Source organism: Lemur catta, chromosome 16 (assembly GCF_020740605.2).
Source record: "Lemur catta isolate mLemCat1 chromosome 16, mLemCat1.pri, whole genome shotgun sequence".
Lineage (NCBI taxonomy): Eukaryota > Metazoa > Chordata > Mammalia > Primates > Lemuridae > Lemur > Lemur catta.
Genome location: NC_059143.1, coordinates 53934983 through 53959569, shown reverse-complemented (window position 1 = coordinate 53959569; position 24587 = coordinate 53934983). Strand labels below are relative to the sequence as shown.

The 24587-nt window shown below is 48.4% G+C and overlaps 1 protein-coding gene across 1 annotated transcript in view; it reads left to right on the top strand.

Annotated features, from left to right (window-relative positions):
• The window catches only part of ZNF516 (zinc finger protein 516), a 91308-nt gene that overhangs the window by 27083 nt on the left and 39638 nt on the right, over nucleotides 1–24587 (top strand). Inside the window, 2 exon segments of the mRNA XM_045527358.1 lie at nucleotides 13635–14270; nucleotides 14272–15572. Of these exon segments, the coding sequence (XP_045383314.1) occupies nucleotides 13798–14270; nucleotides 14272–15572 (1774 nt within the window). The 5' untranslated portion in view covers nucleotides 13635–13797.

The window sequence follows — 24587 nt, the reverse complement described above, 5'->3', positions numbered from 1 at the left end:
CAGTAAAGCCGCCGGCTCAGAGTGGGCATCGAAGGGAATTTTCTTGCCTGCCTCTGAGACTGGATCAACGTGTTCTTAGAAAGGAACCTCCTTGGGTTTAAAAACGCTGATTATTCTAGCGCCCTCTGCCCCCCCGGACCCAGTCAGCGCTGGGGATTCCTGCCCATCTCTTTCTGCTCCTGGTTCTAGCTTTGACGGTTTCCTCGCACTTAATTAGCATAGCTTCCCATAAGAGATTTCTGAACTGGTTTGAGAAAGCTGCCCTTATCGGAGGACGTAGGGGTCCCTGTATTTAAATGAAGGTGTGTTCTGTTTAAGAAGGAAGGAAAACTTAAGACTGTTTACAAATCCTGAAGCTCCTTGCTGAGAACATTCTAGAAAGGAGGTTCTTAGGTACAAGGAACATCTGCAGATGTTTTTACCACATGCATGTGGTATAATATATGATAACCTATAGATGCTTTGAAAAAGCGTCTTTCTGTGTGCCGTGTTGTCTTCCTGGCCTGGCCGCCTAACCCTTGTCCCCTGCCCTGTGAGCTCAGTTGTGCCTAGTGACAAATTGGAAGCGCTGTGGTCTTCCCTTCCGGCCTCCACTGTCACAGACGGAACAGGCGGCCCCTGAGCAGGGTTTCCCCAGCCAGCCAGTGCCGCGCCCCAGGCACGTTTAGCGCAGCACAGCGATTTGGAGAGCAGAATAAAACTCAGTGCAAATGTAAAACGAGAAATTGAAGGCGGTATTGTAATATGTGTTTGTATGATTAGCTTGGAAATAGGATTTTAAGTATGGAACTGAGACATACAACAACATTTCAGTTTAGGATTGGAGTCACAAACCTCCCCCCACAGTACATCCGCGAGTCGTGTCTTTTCGGTTGCATCAGTGTGCAGAGATGCGGCGGCACCGTTGGAGCCTGATCCTCCGTTCTGACGGTCAGGGTTTGACCGGGTGTCCCAGGAGAACGTGCCAGGAGGAAGCCGGGCTGTGTATGGCAACCCCAAATTGTGACACACACAATTGTGACACGCATCCTGATTGGCTGGACCCTTGGGGGGGCCCAGAGGGTGACCTGAGATGGGGCTGGTCCCTGCTCAGACCTTCACACGCCAGTGCCTATGAGTTGGCAGCCGCCAGGTGGATGGCAGCTCGTTCTCAGCTGGTGATGGATAAAGGAGGTGAGATTTTGGGCTTTTACTTGAGCAAGGTCGCAAGTGTGTTTATCCTCTTGCCTTCAATTCTTTTTTTTTATTTGAAAATATTAAGGGAGGGGTTACAAATGTTTTGGGTTACATGGATCGTTTTTGTAATATTTGAGTCCCGGCTGTAGGTGTGCCCGTCACCCAGATAGTTTTCACATTGCACGTTAGGTTGGTTTATTCCCCTCGTCTCTTCCTCCCCCAGTTAATTTCCACTGAGTTTTACTTCCCTCTGTTCACGTGCGGGGCGGTGCTCTGCCGTTAGTTCCAGTTTAATAGTATGCACATGTGGTGTTTGTTTCTCCAGTCTTGAGATACTTCACTTAGGAGGATGGTCTCCAGTTCCATCCAGATTGTTGCAAAAATGTATTATTTCATCTTTTCTGTGGCTGAGTAGTACTCCATGGTGTACGTGTACCACACTTTGTTAATCCACTCAGGAACTGATGGGCGTGTGGGTTGATTCCACATCCTTGCAATTGTGAACTGTGCTGCAATGAACATTTGAGGGCAGGTGTCTTGCTGAAGTCTTCTTTTCATTTGGGTAGATGCTCAATAGTGGAATTGCTGGATCTTGCCTACGATTCTTAATCAGAGTCCAGGTTTTGTTTCAGAGCAAGGTCCATGAATAGGCCTCGTGCTGGTAACCCCGGCGTGAGAAAGGCACAGAAAGTTCTGCTTGAGCAGTTTAAGCTGCCAAAGAAACGAGGCTGGGAGTGTGCGCTAAGGTGAGCGTCTGGCGTCTCCCGCCGGCCGGTGCTCCGACTGTCTTCGTCTAGAGTGGCAAAGCATCGCCTTCGAGGAACGAGCGAGTTTGGTGGCATCTCGTCATTCTTGGTGGGACCTGCCTGTCCTGCTGGAGGGAGAGAGTCCTGGCTGCAGGTGGACGACGAGCCCAGGCCTGGGCAGGGTCACGGGAGGGAAGGACGGCCTCCTCTTGTTTATCAAAACCGTCGTGTTTTTCAAAGAACAGTGAGACAGCAGCTCAGGCAGGTCATCGTGTTGGAAACGTACTTTGGAGCCATTTCGTTTTATTTTGGGCAGGCCGGCCGCCCGCCCGCTCCAGTGTTGCTGCTCTTCCACAGGGCTCTGCGCGGGGCGGCGGTGTAGCCACACGGGGTCTTTGGGAGACGGGCTAGTGCTGACGTCTCCCTCGGGTGCCTGTTGAGCGGGAAGTTTGTGAGCAGCCTTGTCTTTGGCCAATCCTGTTTCAGTGGTTTGTTTTCGTAAACGCTGATATGTAATTTTCCTGCACCAGAAGCAACAGGGTCTGGAAACAAAAGCGCAGGCTCCGAGGGCCCCGTGGGCTCCCTCCTGCCCTCCGCGCTGCCTGGGCCAGGCTGACCCGGCCGAGGCCCCGGCAGGCCCCGGTCCTTGGTCCCCCACCTGTGCTGGCTGCGGCCCTTTGAATCTCCATCTGTCCCCAGCAAGGCCTGGCACATCTGTGCACGTTCGCACTGGACAAATCAGAGAAGCGGAGTCCGGGATGGTGTGTGTTGCTGTGCGCTTCCGGTGGGGGAGTGGGGGAAGTAGATGAAGAGGGAGAGAGAGTGGCTGTTAGTAGGATGAACACGTCACTGAATCACAAACACCTACTGCCGTGCTGACCTTCATTTTAGATACGGACCCTGCCACGACTAAGTAGACCATCCAGTTGTAGTCACTCAATTAGTGTCATGGTCTTTGGGTTCTTGGAAAATGTTTGCAAGTGACTGTTGTGATGGCTGTTTGTCTCTATGTGACACGGGACAGTGTTGTCCCCATGAAACATTATCCCACATAGTCCAGGCTGGGGTAAGGGGTGGATAGCTCTTCTCTCCAGGGACCTAGGAGGCGGGGGTTGGGTGCTTTGACATTAAAAAAATCTGCCTTGTTATGTTTTATGTTTACATTTACCAAGAGCTGTTGCTGGGTAAGATGCTCTGGCTTAGAAAAATACTGCTGTCCTCATTTCTGCAAGATCATTTGCAATCACTGCAGATGCAAAATTTTCTTAACTTTTGTAGCCGAATAATACAACAACATTATTATGGGGAATTACGTTGGGATTTTGCTTATTTGTCCTTTGTTGTTCCATGCAAGGAAAGTGTAGATGGTCTTTTATCTTCGACACTTAGAATTTGCAGCGATGTGTCAGTAAGTGTGTTTGAAAAAATATTTTCAGACAGGCAGTGCGGGAGAAATCCTATGGAGATGTGACATCATGTTTTTGTCAGGGATTGCTCTTTGTAAACACTCTGATAGATCACTCTCCTTAAGCGGCTGAAATATCCAACTGCTTTCAAAGGTGCTGTGCATGTTAGTGATAAACTAGGTCATGTTATTGGCAGTAATGGGTCTGGAAAATTTAAACTAGTTAGAGCGTGGTGTGCTATGTATAGTAAGGCATTCTTAGAAGGTTTGTCTTTTTGTAGTTTTGATCCTTTTAAAGTATTGATTGGTGTTTGTATAATGGTAAACAAAATCTTAAATAATTTCTTGCATGATATGCCTTTGAGTTATCCTGTCAAAACAGACTCCATTTCAGGGTGTTTTTAACAGAAAATGTGTAAGCAACTGCTTAGAATTCAGTAAAATTGATTATTGAAGTGTTTATTTTTCCCCATGAGCTTTTAATGAAGGGATTTTGGGGGCTGACTTTTGTGCTAAACAGTACTACCTCGGAAGGTAATGTTTAACAGGATGTTTTATGGCTTACTGCACATAATTGTTCCTCTTTGTACTCTTGGGCACAGTTCTTTCTTTCAGCTGATGGTGGGGACCTCTAGAATCTTTTACAAAAAGCGCAGAGGAAAGAGATAATGCTAGATAGGTATCAATTGCAATCTGTTTTCTTAACACTGGGAAAGAAATGTTGGTTTTAATCTCGAGGTTGGAAAATAGGTCAGTGTATATGTTTGGGGGGGGGATATTTTTCTTGGCTATTGGTTTGCCACTAAAATACCCCATTTGTAGAAACAAATTTCAGTTAAAATAGATTTTATAATCAACTAATACAAATTTAAAAAATATGTCTTGTAATGACTAGGAAGTGTCACATGGTAAGAAAATAAGAGTTTCTACTTAGTTGTTTTGTTTTCACTGCTGATAATTTCTAAAGAAATTTAAAAAAAATGTATATCAGACACTGAATTATTTAACAGTTTCTACACTTTAGAGTTTGGGCTCAGTAAAAGCCTCAAAGCCACTTTTACATTGGATTCTGACTGCAGTTTATCTAGGGCCTTCTGATTTTCCATTTTTATTTAAAAAGGGAAAGTTACAGGTCTTCCGTTTTCTCTGGTGTTCCCCAGGTTTTCACTCTTCCTGAATGGTTCGCAGCTCTGGCTTCACTGTCGTGGTGCAGGGAGTGAAAGGAGTGGAAGTAAAGAGCTGGGGCTCTCGTGGCTCATGGAGTGAGTGGCGTGTGACGTGTTCTGTCTCTGTGGACGCAGAGTGGCCCTGCGTGGCCAGGGGACTTCATCTGCACCGCCAGTTTGGGGAGATGCAGTTCTAAGCTTCTGGAAATGGGGCTCTTAATGGAAATGTTGACAAGATCATTAACTATACTGGCAGTGCAGGCCGCCCCGGGAAGGCTGGATTTACCTCCAAATCCCTCACGCCAGCCCTTTGTGGCAGAGGAGGGCCCTCACGGCGCCTGTATCTGCAGAAAATTACAGAGTGAGCCCCGGCTCCCGCGTTCTGCTTTTCTTTCTAGTTTTGTGAAGTTTACTTTTTTAGTGACAAACAGATTGACAAAGTAACTCCTCAATATGAGACTTGGGAAAGAGTAAAATAGTAAATAATGAGTAGCAGTGGTGTGTTAATTCTGTAGAGCAAAAGAACAATAGGTAAGGAGGGGCAGCTTCCCCTCTGATATAAAAATACCCCCTCCCCCATTTTCCCGTGGACACCGAGTTATTAAAGTCTCCATAACTACTTTGAATTTCCCAGGATATGTTATTAGTGACTAAGGAAAGAAAATTCCCACATCCTTCCTCATTTATTCTCAGACTTCTCTGAATGTGATAAGAAGTTATATTGTGTATGCGGCTACACGCCGCCCCCCAGGCCAGATCTGAGCACCAGCCTGGGTGTTTTAGTAAAAGGACATGTGGGCAGCTTCCACATTCATGTTGGTTGTTACATTTAGTTTGGAAATACATGGCCCTATTGCCTTTACTGTTGGCAAATGTTGTTCTCTCTGGAAGTGGAGTTCTCTTTTTTCTCCTGAGCCAGGAATTTATCTGGGCTCTTGGACAGTGTGTGGTAAACAACTTCCTGAAAGGTGGTAACCTACTTGCAGAAGAATGACATGTAGGTCATATACACGTTTTGCTGTAAATAAATAGAGTGCTGACTCCAAAGCCGGGGTCCCAGGGACTGACTGGAGTGAGTCTCGCTTAAGGATCAGAGTTTGTGTGATAAAACCGTATCGCGGACATCGCGCTGCATTTGGGGGCTTTGATTTATTTGGGAGGTGCCAAATAATGTAAAGGAAACCTTTGTTTAAGAAAGCAGAGTTTTGTCGTCCTCCTCCACCGTGCCCCGTTTTGTGAACAAAGCCTATCAGAGACGTACCTTGGAGACGCGTGCGTTTAGCAGCCCTGTCTGAGCACTCTATGCTGGGGCCACCTCCACGCCAGGTTCGTGGTGGGCAGTTGGGCCGCGTCTCCGCTCGGGCTGCTCCCTGGGATAGTGGGGTTTTGTGTCCTCGTTCCCCTAGTGGGGGGTGGGTGGAGTTTCTTGTGAATGCTGCTGATTCTGGTTGCCTTTTATTCATTTCTTCTTATTAGAGTGGAAATGTAGCTTGTTCATAATGGATTATTGATTGGTCTGAGAACAGCAGCCGCCTCAAGGCCTTGTCAGCACCCTGCGTGCCCCACCAGCAGTGAATGCATCGCTTCATGAGCGCGTAGGGACCCCGGTCTGGGGACTATAAGCCTGTGATTGTTGCTCTCGTACAGAATGGCTAGTAGGGAGAGGAACTCTTCATTGTTGTTATGGAATTTTTCCCCATTTGTTCAAAGAATAGGCTTTTTGTCTCAGTAGTAAGATAAGCTTGTCCAGGATGTTAATGATGTATTTTAATTCATGGCTCATAATACTACAGTGTAACTCGTGAAGCCGGGTTCATTGTCTCCCGGAGAACAACACACACAGTATACCAACACCCCGCCTGGCCAGCGCCCACTCAGCACACGCTTGGGTTTCTGGGCAGACCCCGCAGCCGTGGCCTGGAGTAACTTCCCCAGAGTTGCCCTCCAGAACCACACGGAGAAGGAGTTGCTCTTTTGATTTTATGATTTGCCTTTTGGAGCCATAGCACTCCCTTGCAGACAACCCTGTAAATATCTTAAGCATTCTGTCTGCCCTGGGCCTTTTGGCATCTTCCCGGCATCACGATTCCTCACATTCCACTCCAGCCCATTCTCAGGAATCCCGTCGGGGAGGACCTCACTCCTGCGTCCAGCCCTGGCTGACATCGTGCCCCTTGGAAGGTGATCAGAGGGGAAGCAGACAGGCCTAAGCAAAGCCACATGGCTTCGAGGAAGCCAGAACGGTTTTTTAGTATCGTGATATGGTTAATTAATGAACCAGAACTGAAAAAAAAAAAAATGCCAGACCAGATAGTTATTTGAAAAACAGCCCTGACTTCAGTTTTGCTTCCCCAATCTGACAAAGGCTGGCTGGTGATTCTCGCAGGAAACGGCACTTTCAGTTTTCCAAGGGCCTCTTTGTTCCTCCTGGGTGTCTGCAGCCTGGCTCTGCTCGGTCTAAACAAACTTTAAGAGCTGTATTGTTTGGGGAATTGCTCTATATGGTAGAGCATATTTGAAAATTAGCCGTCTGATGCCTTGCTCAGGATAAGCTTTTGACAGAGTCAACTTAGATAGTTTTAGGGAAATCAGTACAAAACCAGCCAGCTTTTGTTGTGTACTGGTTGAATCCACAGAGGAGAGAAATGGTGAGGTTTCCTATCGATCAGAGACATGCTTATTATTTTAAAATATGAGATAGTTTGCATTTTTTCCCCTGAGAATGCCATATTTAACTGGTCAGAAAATTATTGTTGAAAATATGGAAGAGAAAACTCAACAGCATTGCTGGTTGTGTACCTCGAGAAGTGGCAGCAAGGATAGCTGAAATAAACTCGGGTTCTGTGATTTTGGCTGGTGATCTTGGGACTTCATGTTGTCTGTGAGGTTCGCAACTGGAGATGGTGGGTGGATTTCTTTAATATCTCTGGGCAAGCTTCTAAAACATGAGAAAGCAATCGCTTAAAATAATGCTTTTCATGAGAACAAATTGATAATATTCAGATGATTTTTCTTTACTTGACTTTCTTTTGAAAACTAGAATTAACTAAAGGTAATTCCCCAAACTGCATTCCTTAGAGTCCTCTGAGCATCCTTGGAGCAAGGGCAGTCGGACCAGTGGGGGAGGGGTGGGTGGGGCAGAGGCTCACCAGCCTCCCCCCTCCCCAGCTGCTCTGCCTTCATTTGCTGCACTGGCAAGTTGGATTTATTTGTTTTAACTTCTTTGTGAAAAATTTCCCAAATCTGTAAAAATAGAAAGAGTAACAAATGAACATACACACACCTAACATTTAGATCCAGCAGTTAATATTTTAGTACATTTGCCTCCTCTCTCTTCTTTGTAAAACACCTCTCAATATTTCATGACACATTTCCAAAAAATAAGAACATTTTCCTGTATTACCAATTTAACAAAAGTAATAGTAGTTCTCAAATATCATCTAATATCCAGTGCATATTCAAGTTTAATTTTTATAAAGAGTTTTGGAGCTAAAATGTGTTTGAACAGATCTGTTGTAGACGATTGTAGCTGCTGGTGAAGGAATTTTTAGTTGTATTAAATAACCTACTTTAGTACAACCTATAAGGGCCCAGTAGATATGTAGGCATTATTATTTGGCTATTTCTAATTCAGTGTTTTAAGCGGCTATTTTGTCCTTTTGAATTTATTAAGCCATATGTTGTCACTGCCATTGACCAGGCATCTTTGGACATTGCCTTGACATTTGGTCCACTTATTCAACAAGTACTTATTAATAATATCTAAGATGTATTGACCATTTACTGTGTGTAAAACATTGTGTCTTGCATGAATTAATTTAAACCTCCCCAAAGTATAATATAGGTATCATTACTATCATTTACATTTTAAAGGTGAAGAAATGGACTGAGGAACAGAGAGGCTAAGACACTTGCTAAATCACACAGCTGATGTGAGTTAATGCCAGAACTGGGTTTCGATCCCAGGTAGTCTGACTGTCACTCACAACATGTTGGGGCACCTGACTGTGTCCGACGGTGGAAGTGAGTCCTGGAGGCCGTGCCTGAGGAGCTGGGTAGGGACAAGGACACGGGGCGAGTGAGCGCGGGCACTGGGGCGCCTGGCTGTGGGCTGGGGGTCCGGGTGGTGGCGGGGCCAGGCCCTTATAAGCCAAGCTTGATCTTCAGGGCGGGAAGAGCCTGTGAAGGGTGGAAGTCTCCAGAGGCCGGTCCCATCTGCACTCTGGAAGGACGGTTTTGGCTTGCGGTGCGTGCGTGGATCCGAGAGTGCGTCGGGAGCACAGCTCACAGGGCGTGTGGGGAGGCGGGGGCAGCCCGGGAAGACCTGGTGTCCCTGACTGGGTCCCCGGGAGTGTGGCATTGCTCGAGCGCTTAGATTTAACCCACACCAGCTTGAGTCCCACGTGAGCCTCAAGTTCCCTGGGAAGACCTGGTCAGTCCTTGCAAATATGGTAAATGGTCTCCCTCCCCAGCCTTCTGGAAACTTCTCCATGTCCTGCTGGTGTGCTGCCAGCACATTGTTGTATGATGGTGTGTATGTTTACATGTTTGCTTCCCTGTCTGACTTGTGAGCTCCTGAAAATGAAGTGCTATTGCTTAGTGATCTTTGATTCTTCAGCTCCTGATCCGTGGCCTGGAGCTCGGGAGGTGCCTGTTGTAGAGAAACCCTGTCAAAGTCGCATTGCACCGCCCTGGATGGGGGGAATCCCTCTGAGGAGCAGCTCTCCTCTCCTGGAGTTCTCCGGGAGTTCGCAGAGCCTGGCTGTCCCTTCACACCTGTTCTGTGTGTATCCTTTGGCTCTATTACAATGTGTTTGCTTTCCCGCTATCTGTGTTGGCCTGAGGCTTTGCAATGCCCCTTTGTAAAGAAGTTTCCGAGGTGTAGCCGGGGTGAGCCCTGGGTGCACGGTGCCCTGCAGGGGAACTGTTGCAGCAGCTCGCCAGGGTGTCAGGAAGTGATTTTTCTGCACTGTCAGGTCAGAAGCACGGTGCGCAGGGTCCTCACTTACAGAAGGGACTTACTAGTTGAAACATTTGCCCACAGATTAAACATATCCCAAATTCAGCAAGTGTAAGTAATGGGGAAAGTCACTTAATGTCACGTGTACTATGTAGACCAAAAAAGAAAGAAAAAGAGAAGAATGTCCCTAAGTATGGCAGCAGTCTTACCATGTGTATTTAGAGCTAGTGCTTTATTTGTGTGTTTACGTGATTATTGTGTAAAGTTTAGCTGCGTGTTTTGGTTTCCACCTTTATATCTTGTCCTCTCTTCACCCCCCTTCCTCCATTATACTGCATTTTTATGTTATGAACACACATTTTCCCTTTAATCAACACTTTATGTTTTCTTATTTTTCTAAATATTAAATTACTCAACTTATTCAAAATGAAATATATTTCCTATTTGAGAAATTTTATAAGGGATTTTAAAAAAGTAGCTTTAAACTCTTCATTACATCCCCAGAGAAACGCGCACGGGCACACACACACACACACACACACACGCACACACACACGCACACACGCACGGGGCCACTGGAAATCTGTTTTAAAACCCTAATCAGCAAGTCATATTTATGCCTAAACAATTAAATTATAATTTTGTCTGGCAAGTTCTCAATTTCTGCCTTGGAAAAAGTTTGTAATACATCTTACAACAACAAAACTTTGATTCGTTATAGGCAAACCGTGGGTTCGGTTCACTCTCTGCCATCGGTCCCGACTTGGCAGCCCCTTTCCCCCCTCATGTATTGGTGTCGCTGCAGGACTTTCGTTGTTCACTCAGGTTGGGCAGCAAGCTGGCATCTAGCAGCTGCACGAGGCCAGTGTGCTTCAGGGAAAGCTGGAACGCCAGCTCGCACTCCTTTGAGGACAGAGAGCAGCTCAGAACCACGATGGCTTTGGCTAGAACTGAGCAGTGTGACACTTCATCCCAGGGCGGGCGAGGGACCGAGTAAAGGTGGAGACGCTGTCAGACGCCCTCTGGTGGCAGGGGCTGGTGGTTTTCAAAGACAGCAAGTAGTGCCCGGGGAGCTGCGACCGTCGAATAATCCCTCTGATTGGGGCGGCCGCCCGCCCTGCGTTTGGAAGTTGGGAGTTCTGAGTTCCGTGTTCCTGCTCTTTTCTGGAAGTGATGCCCTTGTCTTAAACAGCAATTTTTGCCCGAAGCTAAAAAGAATGATTACAAAGATCTGTAGATTTGGCCCCTGAGTAACTCCAAGGAGAGTCAGTTACAGAGAATTAATTTTTGACTGTTTCTTTAAAGTTTGTGAGATGCTTTGGGAGTCGATTGCGGGCCTCAGGAGGGACCAGTAACGACCTCTGAGCAGGGGCAGCTTTGTTCCAGTTATGGGTTCCCTAAGATGATGGTGTTGTGGGCTTAAATTGTTGGTTACCGTTACATAGTACTGTTTGCATTTCTACATTTACGTATTTTCCCTTTAAAATGTTTCTGTAAGTCTTTTAAAGACACACCCCGTGCAGTTCTCGCAGGGGCTTCCAGCAGGGCTTATTTTTGAAAGATGGGGGTGGCAGGGAAGGGAGGAAGCGGGAGAGAAAGGCGGCTTGTTCTGCACACGGGGACCCCGCAAGGCGCAGGCTGTTCAGCTGGTTTGGAGGGAGGGCCTCCTGGAGGATGGAAACTGTGTTCTCCACTCTCTGGGCTGCCTTGAGGGCGCATGTCCTGCTTTGGCTGGGGTGGGGGTCCAGGCTGTCACCAGGAATGGGCTTGCTGGCTCAGTGAGCAGGGACAGAGGTGCAGGGCCCTGTTAGGGGTGCAGGAGCGTGGACGTGGCCAGGGACAACGTGGTCTGGGGTACTGGGCCTGCTGCTGCCGATCGGGGCTGGACGTGCTGAGTTCCAGAGGCAGGGGTGACACCAAGTGGTGACAAACACTCCTGGAGAGAGCGCTCTGGGTCTGAGGGGCTGCAGGGCAGGAAGCTGCTTGGAGGCAGAGGGAGTGAACTGGGGTGGGTGGGGGTGTTATCAAGTTCCCCTTGAGCCAGGATCTGGGTGGGGGGTGCCCCGAGGAGGGGCTTGTTAGGGGCTCCAGTGACCCTGGCTTCCTTGTGTGTTTCCCTGCCCTGCTCCTGGGAGATGAGGGCTGCCCATGCGCGCCGAGCCCCGCCCCCTGCACGGCTGGCTGGCGTGAGGGCTGGCTCGAGGGCTGCTGCTCTGTGGAAGGAGGCTGGCACTGGTAGCCGCAGAACACAAAGTTTTGATGATTCCGGCAAGTCTGTGCACTTGAACAATTCACTTTTGCTGTTTCAAGGAAGGTGCACCTGTGGGCTGTCCTCACGGCCCTTCCCTGGTCCGGGGCTCCCACTCTGAGTCTGCACTGGCTCCTGGCTGTTTGACTCTCGAGAGCTGTCTTGACATTCGACATCCTTTATGGACGGACAGACATTATTGGCCTGATGGAATCTGTAAAATTATTTGGGAGCCCCCAATTTCCAGGGTTTTAGTTGGTTTTTCTTCTCTCTGTGAACTCATTTCTATATGGTTCTTTAAACTCACAAGGTTTTTATACCAGATTCAGTCACTGAGTTAAATAGCACGTTTCCTTCATACTTTTACTTCAGATTCAACACTTTTGCCGAGGGTGGTGGGGAAGTAAGGCCTGGGGGAAAAGGGGCTTCATGCAAATCTTTCGCCTTATAAAATCATCATCATAAATGATGTACGTCCTCTAGCCCTTGTGCCAAGACCAAAAAAGTTTGACAGAATAGTTTACATTAGCTTAAAGTCAATTGTCATGAAGAAATGTTCTTGGTAAGCTCATTTATTTATCCAGTTGTAAGGGAAGCTGTGATTTCTGCTTTTTCCTGGAGTCAGGCATGTTTGGGCTCCCTTCTCTGCTGAGCCCTCTGCTGGCTCTGCCGGACCCGCCGTGGTGGAGGGGGGAGGACCTCTGCGGGGCAGCTTACGGGCATGTTGACCTGCGTGTCCCCCAGCCCTGGTGTTGCCCGCCCTGTGCTGCACACAGGCACATGGGCCAGCTCTGCCTGGCTGGCCTCAGCCCGTGTGCCTGGTGGGGTGGGGGGTGCTCAGGCAGGACCTGTCCCACTCTGTGGGGAGGATGGGCCTGAGGAGACAGTGGCCATATGGTGTGATGGGTGCCTGCTGTCGTCAGGCTCGGGTACCACCTTTGGGGGAGACCCAGTCTCGTCAGGAGGGCGCTGTGGGTGTCTGCCCTGTGGGGAGTGGCAAGGTAGGACCGAGAGGCTGCACGGGCTCTGGGATGGGCTCTGCATTGGGATTAGGATTGAGACCTGTGGCCAGAGCCTGGGGTCCCTTCAGGGGAGAGTGGCAGGGGGCCCAGGAGCAAACACACAGGGCAGGAAGGGAAGGGAGGCTTTATCTAAGGGGCTTGGGGAGCGAGGCTGCCACGGGCTGATCTTGGCCGATCTGCGACTGAGCTCGTGGCCACACACACGTGGGAGCGGTGCCAGGCAGGACAGCTTCTGCCCAGGGTCCTGCAGCCGCCGTCCAGGAGCTCAGGGTGCCGTGTGCGAGCTGCGTTGTTTCTCCCTTGTGAACAGAAGACTCATTTCTTTAGACATAATCGTGTACAGTCACGAGTTGTGTCAAGGATGGACCATGTATGTGACAGTGGTCCCAGCAGATCGTAATGCCTTCTTTTTACTGAACCTTTTCTGTGTTCAGATATGTTAGTCCCACTGTGTTAAAACTGCTCGCACCCCACGTGCTGTACAGGCTCGTAGCACTAGGCGGCACCACGCAGCCCAGGTGTGTGGGAGGCGGGGCCACCTGGGCTAGGACTCCACCCCCTCCTGCCGCCCTCCCGCGGAGTGTCCCTCCTCTCTGTCCCTCGTGGCCACACAGCTCCTCCCGGGTAGCCTGTGGCCCTCACACCTGTACAGACTCTGGTACCACACTCTTTCCTGAATGATTTGGTATCTTATTTGCAAAAGAAAATTATTTTAGTGCATAGTCATTTACAATTATTTTAATTAACGCCAGAATTCATTATTGATAATTATTTGTTACTGATTTTTTTAGCGAACAGCTACTTGTTCACCTATGTTAATTTTTGTTGGTTTGGGCTGGATGGATGTTTTTGTGGAATGCCTGCGGGCGCGGGTGCGCAGCGGTGCTCACGAGACTGCCTGTGTGTTGCAGGTGCTGGCCGCCGGCTGCCATGCTCTCCACGTGAACGTGCGCCCGTCCTAGCAGCGCGTCCTCGGGGAAGCCGTGAGCCCTTCTGAGAATGGAGAGATAGGACCCCGTCGCGGCGCCCCGCGACACAAAGCCGTGCCGCCACCCGCGCCGCGCTGTCCCTCGGATGGATCGCAGCAGAGAAGCCGAGATGGAGCTGAGGCGGGGCCCCAGCCCCACCAGGGCTGGCAGGGGCCACGAGACGGATGGGGACAAGGCCACGTGCCACAGCTGCTGCATCTGTGGCAAGAGCTTCCCCTTCCAGAGCTCGCTTTCGCAGCACATGCGCAAGCACACGGGCGAGAAGCCCTACAAGTGTCCCTACTGCGACCACAGGGCTTCCCAGAAGGGCAACCTGAAGATTCACATCCGCAGCCACCGCACGGGAACTTTGATTCAGGGACACGAGCCAGAGGCGGGCGAGGCCCAGCTGGGCGAGATGCGCGTGTCCGAGGGCCTGGACGCCTGCGCCAGCCCCACGAAGAGCACGTCGGCCTGCAACAGGCTCCTGAACGGCGCGGCGGACGGCAGTAGGGTCTTGAACGGCGCGGCGGACGGCAGCAGGCTCTTGCTGCGGAGCAGGAAGGGCGCGGAGGCCGCTGTGCGCGCCGGAGGAGGCCAAGGCCACGGCCCAGTGCTCCTTCTGCAAGAGCCAGTTCGAGCGCAAGAAGGACCTGGAGCTGCACGTGCACCAGGCGCACAAGCCGTTCAAGTGCAGGCTGTGCAGCTACGTGACTCTGCGGGAGGAGTCGCTGCTGAGCCACATCGAGAGGGACCACATCACAGCGCAGGTACCCAACGGTGGCGAGGCGTGCGCGGAGAACGGCAAGCCCGAGATGAGCCCCGGCGAGTTCCCCTGCGAGGTGTGCGGCCAGGCCTTCAGCCAGACCTGGTTCCTGAAGGCGCACATGAAGAAGCACAGGGGCTCCTTCGACCACGGCTGCCACATCTGTGGCCGCAGGTTCAAGGAGCCGTGGTTCCTCAAGAACCACATGAAGGCGCACGGCCCCAAGACGGGGAGCAAGAACCGGCCGCGGAGCGAGCTGGACCTCATCGCCACCATCAACAACGTAGTCCAGGAGGAGGTGATCGTCACCGGCCTGTCCCTCTACGAAGTCTGCACCAAGTGTGGGAACCTGTTTACAAACCTGGACAGCTTGAACGCCCATAACGCCATACACCGCAAGGTGGAGGCCAGCCGGGCGCGGGCCCCGGCCGAGGAGGGGGCCGCCGAGGGCCCCCCGGACACCAAGCAGTTCTTCCTACAGTGCCTGAACCTGAGGCCCTCGGTGGCCGACGACGTGCCCCTCGGCGGGCAGGCTGGAAGGCGGGTGGCGGAGCTGGACCCCGTCAACAGCTACCAAGCCTGGCAGCTGGCCACCAGGGGCAAGGTGGCCGAGCCGGCTGAGTACCTCAAGTACGGGGCCTGGGATGAGGCGCTGGCCGGGGACGTGGCCTTCGACAAGGACCGGCGCGAGTACGTCCTGGTGAGCCAGGAGAAGCGCAAGCGCGAGCAGGATGCGCCGGCCGCGCAGGGCCCCCCCCGGAAGAGGACAAGCGTGCCCGGGGACCCCATGCTGCCCGGGCACCTCGACCCCAGGCCCGCCGCGCGCCCCAGCCGCAGGGCTGCGGCCACCACCGGCCAGGGCAAGTCGTCCGAGTGTTTCGAGTGCGGCAAGATCTTCCGCACGTATCACCAGATGGTGCTGCACTCCCGCGTGCACCGCCGCGCACGCCGGGACAGGGACGGCGACAGCGACAGGCCCGTGCGCACCCGCTGCGGCTCGCTCAGCGAGGGCGACTCGGCCTCCCAGCCCAGCAGCCCTGGCTCGGCCTGCGCCCCCGCCGACTCCCCAGGCTCTGAAGACAGCGGCGAGGAGGGCGCCCCAGAAGCCGCACCAGGTGAGCCAAGCGTACCCAGGTGGGCCTGCTCCAGGTAACCCCGAACCCGAGAGCCTGGGCTCAGGTGGTCCCTCACCCAGGTGGACCCTCACCCAGGTGACTCCATGCTCAGGTGCCCGAGGAACCTCGTGCCCAGGTAGCCCATGCCCGGGTGGCTCTTGCCCAGTGTCCCTGTTCCCAGGTGGCCCCACACCTGGGTATCTCGCCTGCAGCCTGTGCCTAGAGCTTGCGCTGGCGGGTTGCAGACTCAGCGCCTGTGGGCTCACTTGCTGATGACCCATCTGCGTTTGCACAGATTAGCGCCCATGGCCTCTTGAGTTGATGGTCTCTCCTGGGCATCAGTAACTCTGAGCAGAGAATGTGGCCAGGGACCCCTCTGAGATGTGCCCCTCTCTTCCTTTTCTGTCCCATACCCAGGTCTCACCATATGACACATGCATGTGCACACGCATGCACATGCTTGCACACACCACAGGCACACACATGCGCACACACACTTGCACACATACACATGTGGACTTTGCTGAGCTCTTTTCCTCTCTCATACCAAACAGTCGGGTATGCGAGTATCTTCATATCCGTGTGCACTTATAATTAATCTCCTTGGATTCAAGTAACCCTGTGGGTTTAGAGACAGTTAATTGGAACAGGTGATTTTCCAAACAGCAGGTAGGTACATATTTAAAGATGCCTCACCAACTTTGCTTTCATAATTCTTCTTTCTATAAATTTTAAACATTTTGGTATTTCCTTCATTAGTTTTTGCTTTGGGTAATTGTTTTAAGTGGAAGGTGATGTTTCAGTTACAGAACTTGTAACTTTATCCACAAAGCCAGGGGTGTTTTTCTCTTCTCCCTGCACACTGGTTAACAAACGTTGCTTTTACCTGAGCGCTTAGGTCAGGTGGGAACCACAGCCAGGTGCAGGGCTGCTTGTGTTCTGTAGTGAGGGAAACGACTGTCTCACACTTCTTCAAAACCAGACAGAAATCAGCGTTATTTTTTCCTTGTTAGAGATTTAGCCAAGTCTTCGGAGCAGAGTTTAAATACCACAGATTTATACCTGTGTTGTATGAGGGTCTCTTACACTCAAATGCATGTTGAATCAACAAAAATGTAGAAAGCAAGTCGTTTCTCTGATCCTTGGAGAAGCCTGTGCGGAATCTGCATGCAGCTGTCAGCGCGTTGATGAGTCAGTGCGTGCTAACGCCTTACTCGCTGGCCCTATTTCACTTCCCGGGAGGAGCGGGAGAACGTGGTATTCTCTGAAAACGCACTGCTCATTCCATCAGCTCTGTGGGACTCTCCTAATAATTTATCTTGCAAATCTCGTTGACTCCATTGTGACACCTGGTTGGCGTTTTTCAAGTTTAATTCTTGGTTTTCTTTTTTTATTTTTACAACTATACGTTTTACTGCTTGTGTTCCAGTAATACTATGACTACCTTTTGGAGCACACGGTGGATAAAATGTTAGGCTAGCACTGTATATTTTTCCCCCTTGGAAGATAAATATTTTAATCCTTGGAAAATCTCCTGGGCTGCACCCCCATCCGTGGTGGGGGTCAGGGAGTCGGTAAGTTGAGTCAGTGGTGCTTTCACAGTCAAGGGGATGGAAGGACCAGATTATTTTCATTATAAATTGGAATTTACTCTTCTATTTTCTTTTCAGGGTTCATTAAATTTTAGAAACTATTACTTCTTAAAGACATTGTATTTATTTTCTCTGTATGTAACTTATTTTTTGAGAAATTTACTATATGTCTCAGGTGATGCTGTAACAAGATATATATCATTAAATTTAAGAAAAAGTTGGCAATAGAATAGATAGGATATTATAACTTACTGAGAAAGGAGAGAAATTTATGACATGACAGTCATAAAATATTGAAGAGCCTTGGAGGTCTACAGAGGTCACTTTTTGTAATCTCCAAGGACAGTATCTTTCTGCCTAAAAGATACAAACTTTTCTATCATAGCAGGAATCTTTAATGGTTTAGTGTAGCATTAAATTACTGATTCACAGGTATTCCTTAAGGAGAGAGACCATGTTACATTGATTTAGCTGCTCTCGAAACACTGATTCATAGGGTTTGGCTAAGGCCTTTGAAACAGCTACTTTGGAAAATGGGTATTTTGGATCCTAGGTTTTGATCTGTAGCTTGCCTTTTTGTCCTTAAAAAATACGTACAACTTTGGAAAATGCCTTTCCTGTTACTAAGATTACTTAGGTTTTTAAACATTTAAGTTATTTTGAATTCTCATAGAACCTTGATGGGATGACTGGTAAAATTGTCAGAGCGAGTATGTTGAAGTTGAGGAGCAGAGGATAACAGGAGTCCTCACAAGGACTAGCAGCCTGCTGCCGGCAGCGAGTTGAGATTAGAGCTCGGATCTGTGCGCCGGTTCCGGTGAATTCCAGTTGTGCCGTAATTTTACCTGAACATTTTTTTGATATCCGGGAATTGATCTGAATGCTGTTTCTGGATCTAGAAATAATTTTCATTATTAGATTAACTGAAAGGAACTTGTTTTTTTCGTGAAACCTGTTTTGTCTGTCGGGTGTTGCCCTGTGTTTCTTTGGAAAGTTCTGACGGTCCCTTCCCGGCAGCCGTCGTGGACAAGTCAGGGACTGCACGTGGGTTCCTGAGCTAGATTGAAATCTCCATGGGGACAGTGACGTAGCTCTGATAGAAAACACGCTTTTTGACTTCATAAAAAATGAGTATTTTTAATTTGGGAAGAAGAGAGGTGAAAGGGCATGTAATTGAAGTTTTTAAAAATCAGCATTTCCAAATGCAAAGCAGAATTAGGGAGCTTAGAAGCCACCACTTAGGAAAACTGAGGGTTGCTTCACAAGTAAACAGAAACCTCAGGTGTACGGGCCAGAATAGACTTCTGCCCAGAAAGCATCCGGGTGACCCACAGAAGATAGAAGCATCCAGAAAGGCCGCGAGCATCTCTGAAAGGTTTGCTGCGTGCAAGTGACTGCCGGTGGAGTCCCTGCCATCCCGGGGATGCCTGGTGTGGGGATGCAGCCTCCGATGCACACACAGCGGGAGCCTGTCGCCGCTGTTTACCTGCTTAGCATTTAACTAACTCGACTGCCCATTTTTTGTCCATTTCTTGTTATGCTAACCTGTCCCATCAAATCCGTATTCCACTCCACGGAGCCCACCTTCTCTGCCAAACTTTGGGTACTCCCTGTAATTCAGCGGGCAGGAAGCCCCCAGGTTTTAGGAGACATTGCAAGTACATCCGGCCTCCCCTATCCATGGCTTCTGCCTCTGTGGACTCAGCCAATTACAGATTGAAAATATTAAAAAAAAGCCTGTGTACTGAACACGTACAGACTTTTTTCTTGTCATTATTCCATAAACAGCACAAAACTATTCACAGCCTTCCCAGGTGTTAGGTGTTACAGGTCGCCTGGAGACAGTCTGGTGTGCGGGAGGGTGTGCACAGCTTAGGTGCCGACACTGCACATTTTCTGTCAGGCATGCAAGCATCCCTGGATTTGGGTATCCGAGGGAGGTCCTGGAACCAGTCCCCCAGGGATAGCGGGGGATGACTGTTAAACTGGTTTTGACCCACAAAACTGGCACATCATGTGACTCAACCTAACAGAATAAGGAAAGTGCTTGGAATAGGTGCCAAATACACAATTTGAAGAATTAAGAGTTTTCAGAGGAGAAAAAGTCTGATTGAAGGTAAGGAAAGATAATGAAGGCAAGAGTCGGATTTTCCTTCAGGAAATCTCCATTTTCCTGTATTTCTGCACTTGCAGCCAGGGAGGCCGGTCCTGTGCCTTAGAGCCCCTCCCTTCCCCTTGACTAATCGCACTGGGTCCCTTGACCGTAAACGTGAGACAGGCTTGTGCTTTGCGACTGGCCCGTTTTTCATGAGGGATTTGTAGACTGCTGTTAGGATCAAGTATTTGCATATACAATCAGCACACACCTTTACGTATTAAAACAGATTGTGGTTTTAGATCTATATTTTACTAGAATTTTTAAAAAGCTGGGGATATGCATCTCTGGAATTAAAGGTTAGGAAGTAACACTTTCATTTCTGGAATTTTACCTGATTTTGTATGCGCGGTTGGTGTAGTAATATCCATTTAAAGGAGGCTTCCTCTCCTGCTTTATTTACAAAGGAAGCCATTGGTTTGCAAGAAGTATTTTCACAGATTAGTAAGACATTTGGGCGAACTGTTAGCTGCCAAGTATGTTCCCGTAAAGATGTGCCAAATCTGAGTGTTACTCGTGTTCTTTCTTGTAACTCCAGAATAATTATTTTCAGCACTGTGAATAAACTGTATTCCAAATTTAATATGAATACTGTTTTCATTTAACAATGTAGTTGGTTATTGAAATATATTATTCAAAATATAATTCAGTGGCCCCCCGATGCCTGGGTCATCCTATAGAAAATCTACATACATGCCCTGAGTGTAACAGCTGAAACCCGCTGGAGAATGGCAGCTGCCCTCAAAATCATAAAATCAGGTTGTTTGTATGTATGATAATCCAGTGATTGATCTCAATACATGTTATTGGAATGGTTTGTTCGTTCAGCTAGACAAGTGGAGAACATTTTTGATATTGAAATAATGGTCAGGCTTCCAGTCTGACTGGTTATTATGTTTCCTTTGATTTATAATTAATCTATAATGTTATTGGTTTTTTAAAAAATTGATTATTAGATGATTCCTGAGAATGTGATTTACACAGATTATTTTGGTATCAGACTAGAAAATTATAGGAGTGGAGTGGATTGAAATTTTCCATCTTTTGAATAAATATTACTGGGCCCTGCTTTGTCAAACTACTGGAAGATGTTGAGCCGGGGCATAAGCCCTCGGAAGCCTCGTGGGTGGACAGATAAACATCAGTAAGGGCCTTGACATGCAGTTAAACATGTCACGTCAAGGTGACTTGGGACGTCTTGAAGTTCAGGTGTGAAGAAAGGGTTGCAAGTACTGGCTTGGGAATCTTCAGAAACTCTGAACAGAAGGTTCTGGACAGGTTGTGCATCACACCAACAAGAAAAAGAGTCTCTGTGGTTTCTATGGCGATAGCCTACACTCCCCTTAGAAACAAATTCTTGATGTTGTTTTGAAACCCCAGTAACAGAGGGCACGGTGTTTGTGGGTTGGGAACGGAGGGAACTGCTTGTGCGGAGCTCTGTCTTGGGACCAGACGGCACGTGGAGGCATCGGGCTCCTCAGTACCTTTTAGGCGTCTGCTGTTCCGTACATTCATTCGTGACGCTCTGGGTCAGAGTTGCTTGGTTTCTCTTTCTTGAGTTGAAGACCTATTTCTTTGGATTTAAAGGTCTAGTGATTTGAAGGGTGCTGCTGGTGTCTGTTATTAGGGTTTTCAAAGGATGTCGTGATCTGTAGACGTTCACTTACGTCTATTGATAACCGTGGATCAAGCACCCATCTGTGGACTAGGCTGGGAACTCTTCTGCTAAGTGTAAAATTTTCTGATAAAAATGCATTTTTATTAAAGCTTCTTAACAGCCAGCTTATATTTCTTTTAAGTCTGTGACACCTTCGAGAGAGGTGACCTCATGCCCACCCCAGCGTGTTGAGTGGAACCCCGGCTTGTGAAGCACGAGCTTCCGTAGCTGCGGGAATCACTTTGGCACCAAGTTCTTTTGATCCCCTCTCATAGTTAGATTTTTTTAAGCATTCACTGTTTTCCACGAAATACCATACCCCCTCCTGCTTTGCCACATACAAATAGTTCTCAAAATGGTGCTTACACACTTGAAATGCGAAATGATTATGACCATAAAGTCAGCTGGTTGAGTTTTCTCCTTATTGTCTAGTATTTTACTGATTTCACATTAATTTGATAAGTCACCGTTGTGGAACGGAGGTGTGTGGTCGGTCGCCCTGTACAGAGTGAAGCCAGAAGCAGAGACAGAGATGGGAGGGCCGGAGGTGAGAAGGACTTTGCAGGAATTTGGACTGTCAGGTGGCCATTGCAGCTTTGCAGAATTAGCATTTGTGGTTGTCCCTGGCTAGAGAGGAGCGGCGGCTCCTAACATGCGTTTCCTGCAGGCTCACTTCAGTCTCAGGCCCAGCGAAGAAAACGAGAGCAGACGTAAGTGACCGTCAAGGATGAAAACCTGCAGAAGTGCAGGCATCATGCACGTATCAGACAGAAAGCATCGCAGCCCTGGTGCTGCTGTAGGAGCTGTCTGGCCCCTGGGTGCCTGGAGGTGGCTCCATCCCATGTGGTCACTGTGTGGTCACCAGTACGAGTCTGTCTTCTGGGCCAGATGGGGCACAGGAGACCAGGACGGCCTTGGTGGACCATGTCCACGGAGCCTCGCATGTGGCAGGGATGCCGTGGCATTCAGGTGAGGGAAGAATGTGAAAAGAATGATGGCTATGAGATGATGCATGTTTTCATTACGCATATTCTGATGAACCGCTCAGAAGTAAATATGTTTTATTTGTGTTGTTCTGTTATGTACAAGTTGGCTGTTGTAGAAACTGCAGATAAGGGAGAAAATGACACCACTGCTCATAGATGGTAGTTGAGATTTTGGCCCAGCTACGCCTTCTGTGCATATCCTGTGTACACGTTCTATACACAGACCATTCAGTGCATTTGCATCTCGTGTGGGGTGTGTGCATACCCTCACGCATCTGGAAAATGATTGTTCTCTAACCCATGCTTTCAACGTGATGTGCCGTGAGCTTTTCAGTGTTCATGTGTACCCAGCCCCGTGCACAGTTCTGGGCAGGATTCCCCCAGGGTTGGAACGTGGAGATGGACCGCATCCGTGTTTTATTTGTGAGATGGTGTGAAATACAGATGGACGCCCTGTCTGAGCAGGGGTCCAGCCCGTGCCAGACACGGACCCGCACTCCTGCTCTCAGCCTTCCCGGGGCCGGGGTGTGGGGCTGGAGGAGCAAGGCCCACCCACTCTGCAGACCTCATCTCCTCTCACGGCCAGTTCTTTGGTTATCCTGGTACGAGGGCGTTTTAATGTCACTTGCTGGCATATAGACTTTAACATTGTGTGTTCAATTTTGGCTTCAAAACTTAAATTCATTATATATTTTAAAGCTATGGTTCATTTTCCTTTTGGCTTCGCACTATGTTATATGTTTCCAAAAAGAAAGTAGAGATAATTACGTTTAAAGTAAAGTTACTGTTAAGGATTTCTATTTCCACCTTAATTCATTTATTCGCACTTAGAGCTAATCCAGGAAATACTATCTTTTTTCCTTATCACATTCTTTAATACCTCAGGCCAGTGTGTTTCAGTCAGTGAGCTGGTGTGTCAGGACAGTGTGTGTGTCACGTCAGGGAACAAGTGTGGTCGTGAAACAGTGTCCTGGGCCCCCGAAAGCAGCGGGAAGGAGAAGTTGAACCATATCGTATTTTACTGACATTTTAATTTTACCAAAAAAAACCCCTACTTATAATTTAGTAAAAAATTTGCAGTTAGGCTGAGAAACCTTTGCAGCTAGATAACTAGCAAAATTGTGGAATTTCCCACTAAAGAGGTGACCACTCTTTTTGCCTTTTGAATATTGAGAGGGAACCATATATATTTTTTAGGAATAGTAAGAAAATTTTCAGTGCAGTATTTTCTCTGATTGAAAGCTACCAATTTAATATCGTTAATCATGTCAAAAAGGGAGAAAAGTTTCTTTCCAGTTTTATTACTTCTTGGCTTTCAGTAACAAATGTCAGATGTAAATTCTGAAATAGACTTTTATGGAGGATCACTTAATGTGATACGTTAGAGTCAAAAAAATGTTCTTGGCTTGGGTACCTGTTTAAGTATTGTAGAAAGCGTGTGTTGAAACGTTGGTTGCAAATGTCTTTGCTAGGGACACCGTCATTGATGTTTCTGCCTTGGATGAAGGCAGAGGACTTCCAGATCTTAAAAGTTTCTCAGGATTCCTGGCGACGTTCTTAAGGCTTTGGTTTCCACGTTTTCATGGGTTAATAAAACGTGGAAAGAGCCCGGAGGAGCGTAGAGCGAGACATTTGGGGCAGAAATTGTGCTCCCAGCCCTGTGCCCTGGCCTGGGACAGAGCGACTGCTCTTTGAAGTGGAGGACGCAGGACCAGATGAGCCTCAGTAGCCGCCGCTGTGGACTGGAGGCTCTCGGAGTTCAAAGGCGTCTCCCTGAGGCCATTTGCCAAGTTTCGTTTCAGAACTTTACGGCCACCGTCAAATGGTTGCAAGCTGAGCAGCGTTGTGAAAATCTGCTTACGTCTCAATATTCCAGATCGGCCTGACCCTGTGTTCTCCCAGTTATTTATGGAGGTCTTTCGGGTTATGTCTGCCAAGCATGAGAACAGCTAAATATTTCTGCATTCGTTTCTCTTTCCTCTTTGTTTGCTTATTAACAACAGCTGTAATTTGAGATTAAAGTCCCCCCTCTTAATCTGGAGGAGGGAGAAATGAAGGGAAGATATGTTCTTCAGAAGAGTCAACTGAGGAAAGAGGGCAGAGTTTAAGAGGGAGGGTAATGTCTACTTTCAATTATTATTATTATTATTATTATTTTTTTACCAACTATGAAGTCTTTCAGTTTTACTTCGTGTGCCTGGGGACAGGGAAGGTGGCCCTTACGTTTACTGCTGAGAGATGTTTCAGATGAGTGGGAAATATTCTAGGAACTGCTGGTTCTTGGGGCCTACAGAAAATCCAAACCCAAATCCCAGTTTCCTGAACTAACATTTGCGCTTGGATTAAAGTTTATGATTTGAAATAATCCGACGTTCACTAGTCTTGAATACACAAAACTTGTGCTGGGACATTTTTATAAGATTTTGGGAAGATTTTGACTTGGTCACTAATATGAATTGCTGACATCATTCTCTAAAGACCTGTTTCAATTTTAGTTTCGTACAGTCACACGTCACCCATTTCAGAAGTGGGTTAGATTCAGAAAACGTTTTCTATCTTGGCATAAGATCAGTTTCAGTCAATTTCTGTGGGATGAAGCCGTGGGGAGTGGAGCGTTGAGGGTGG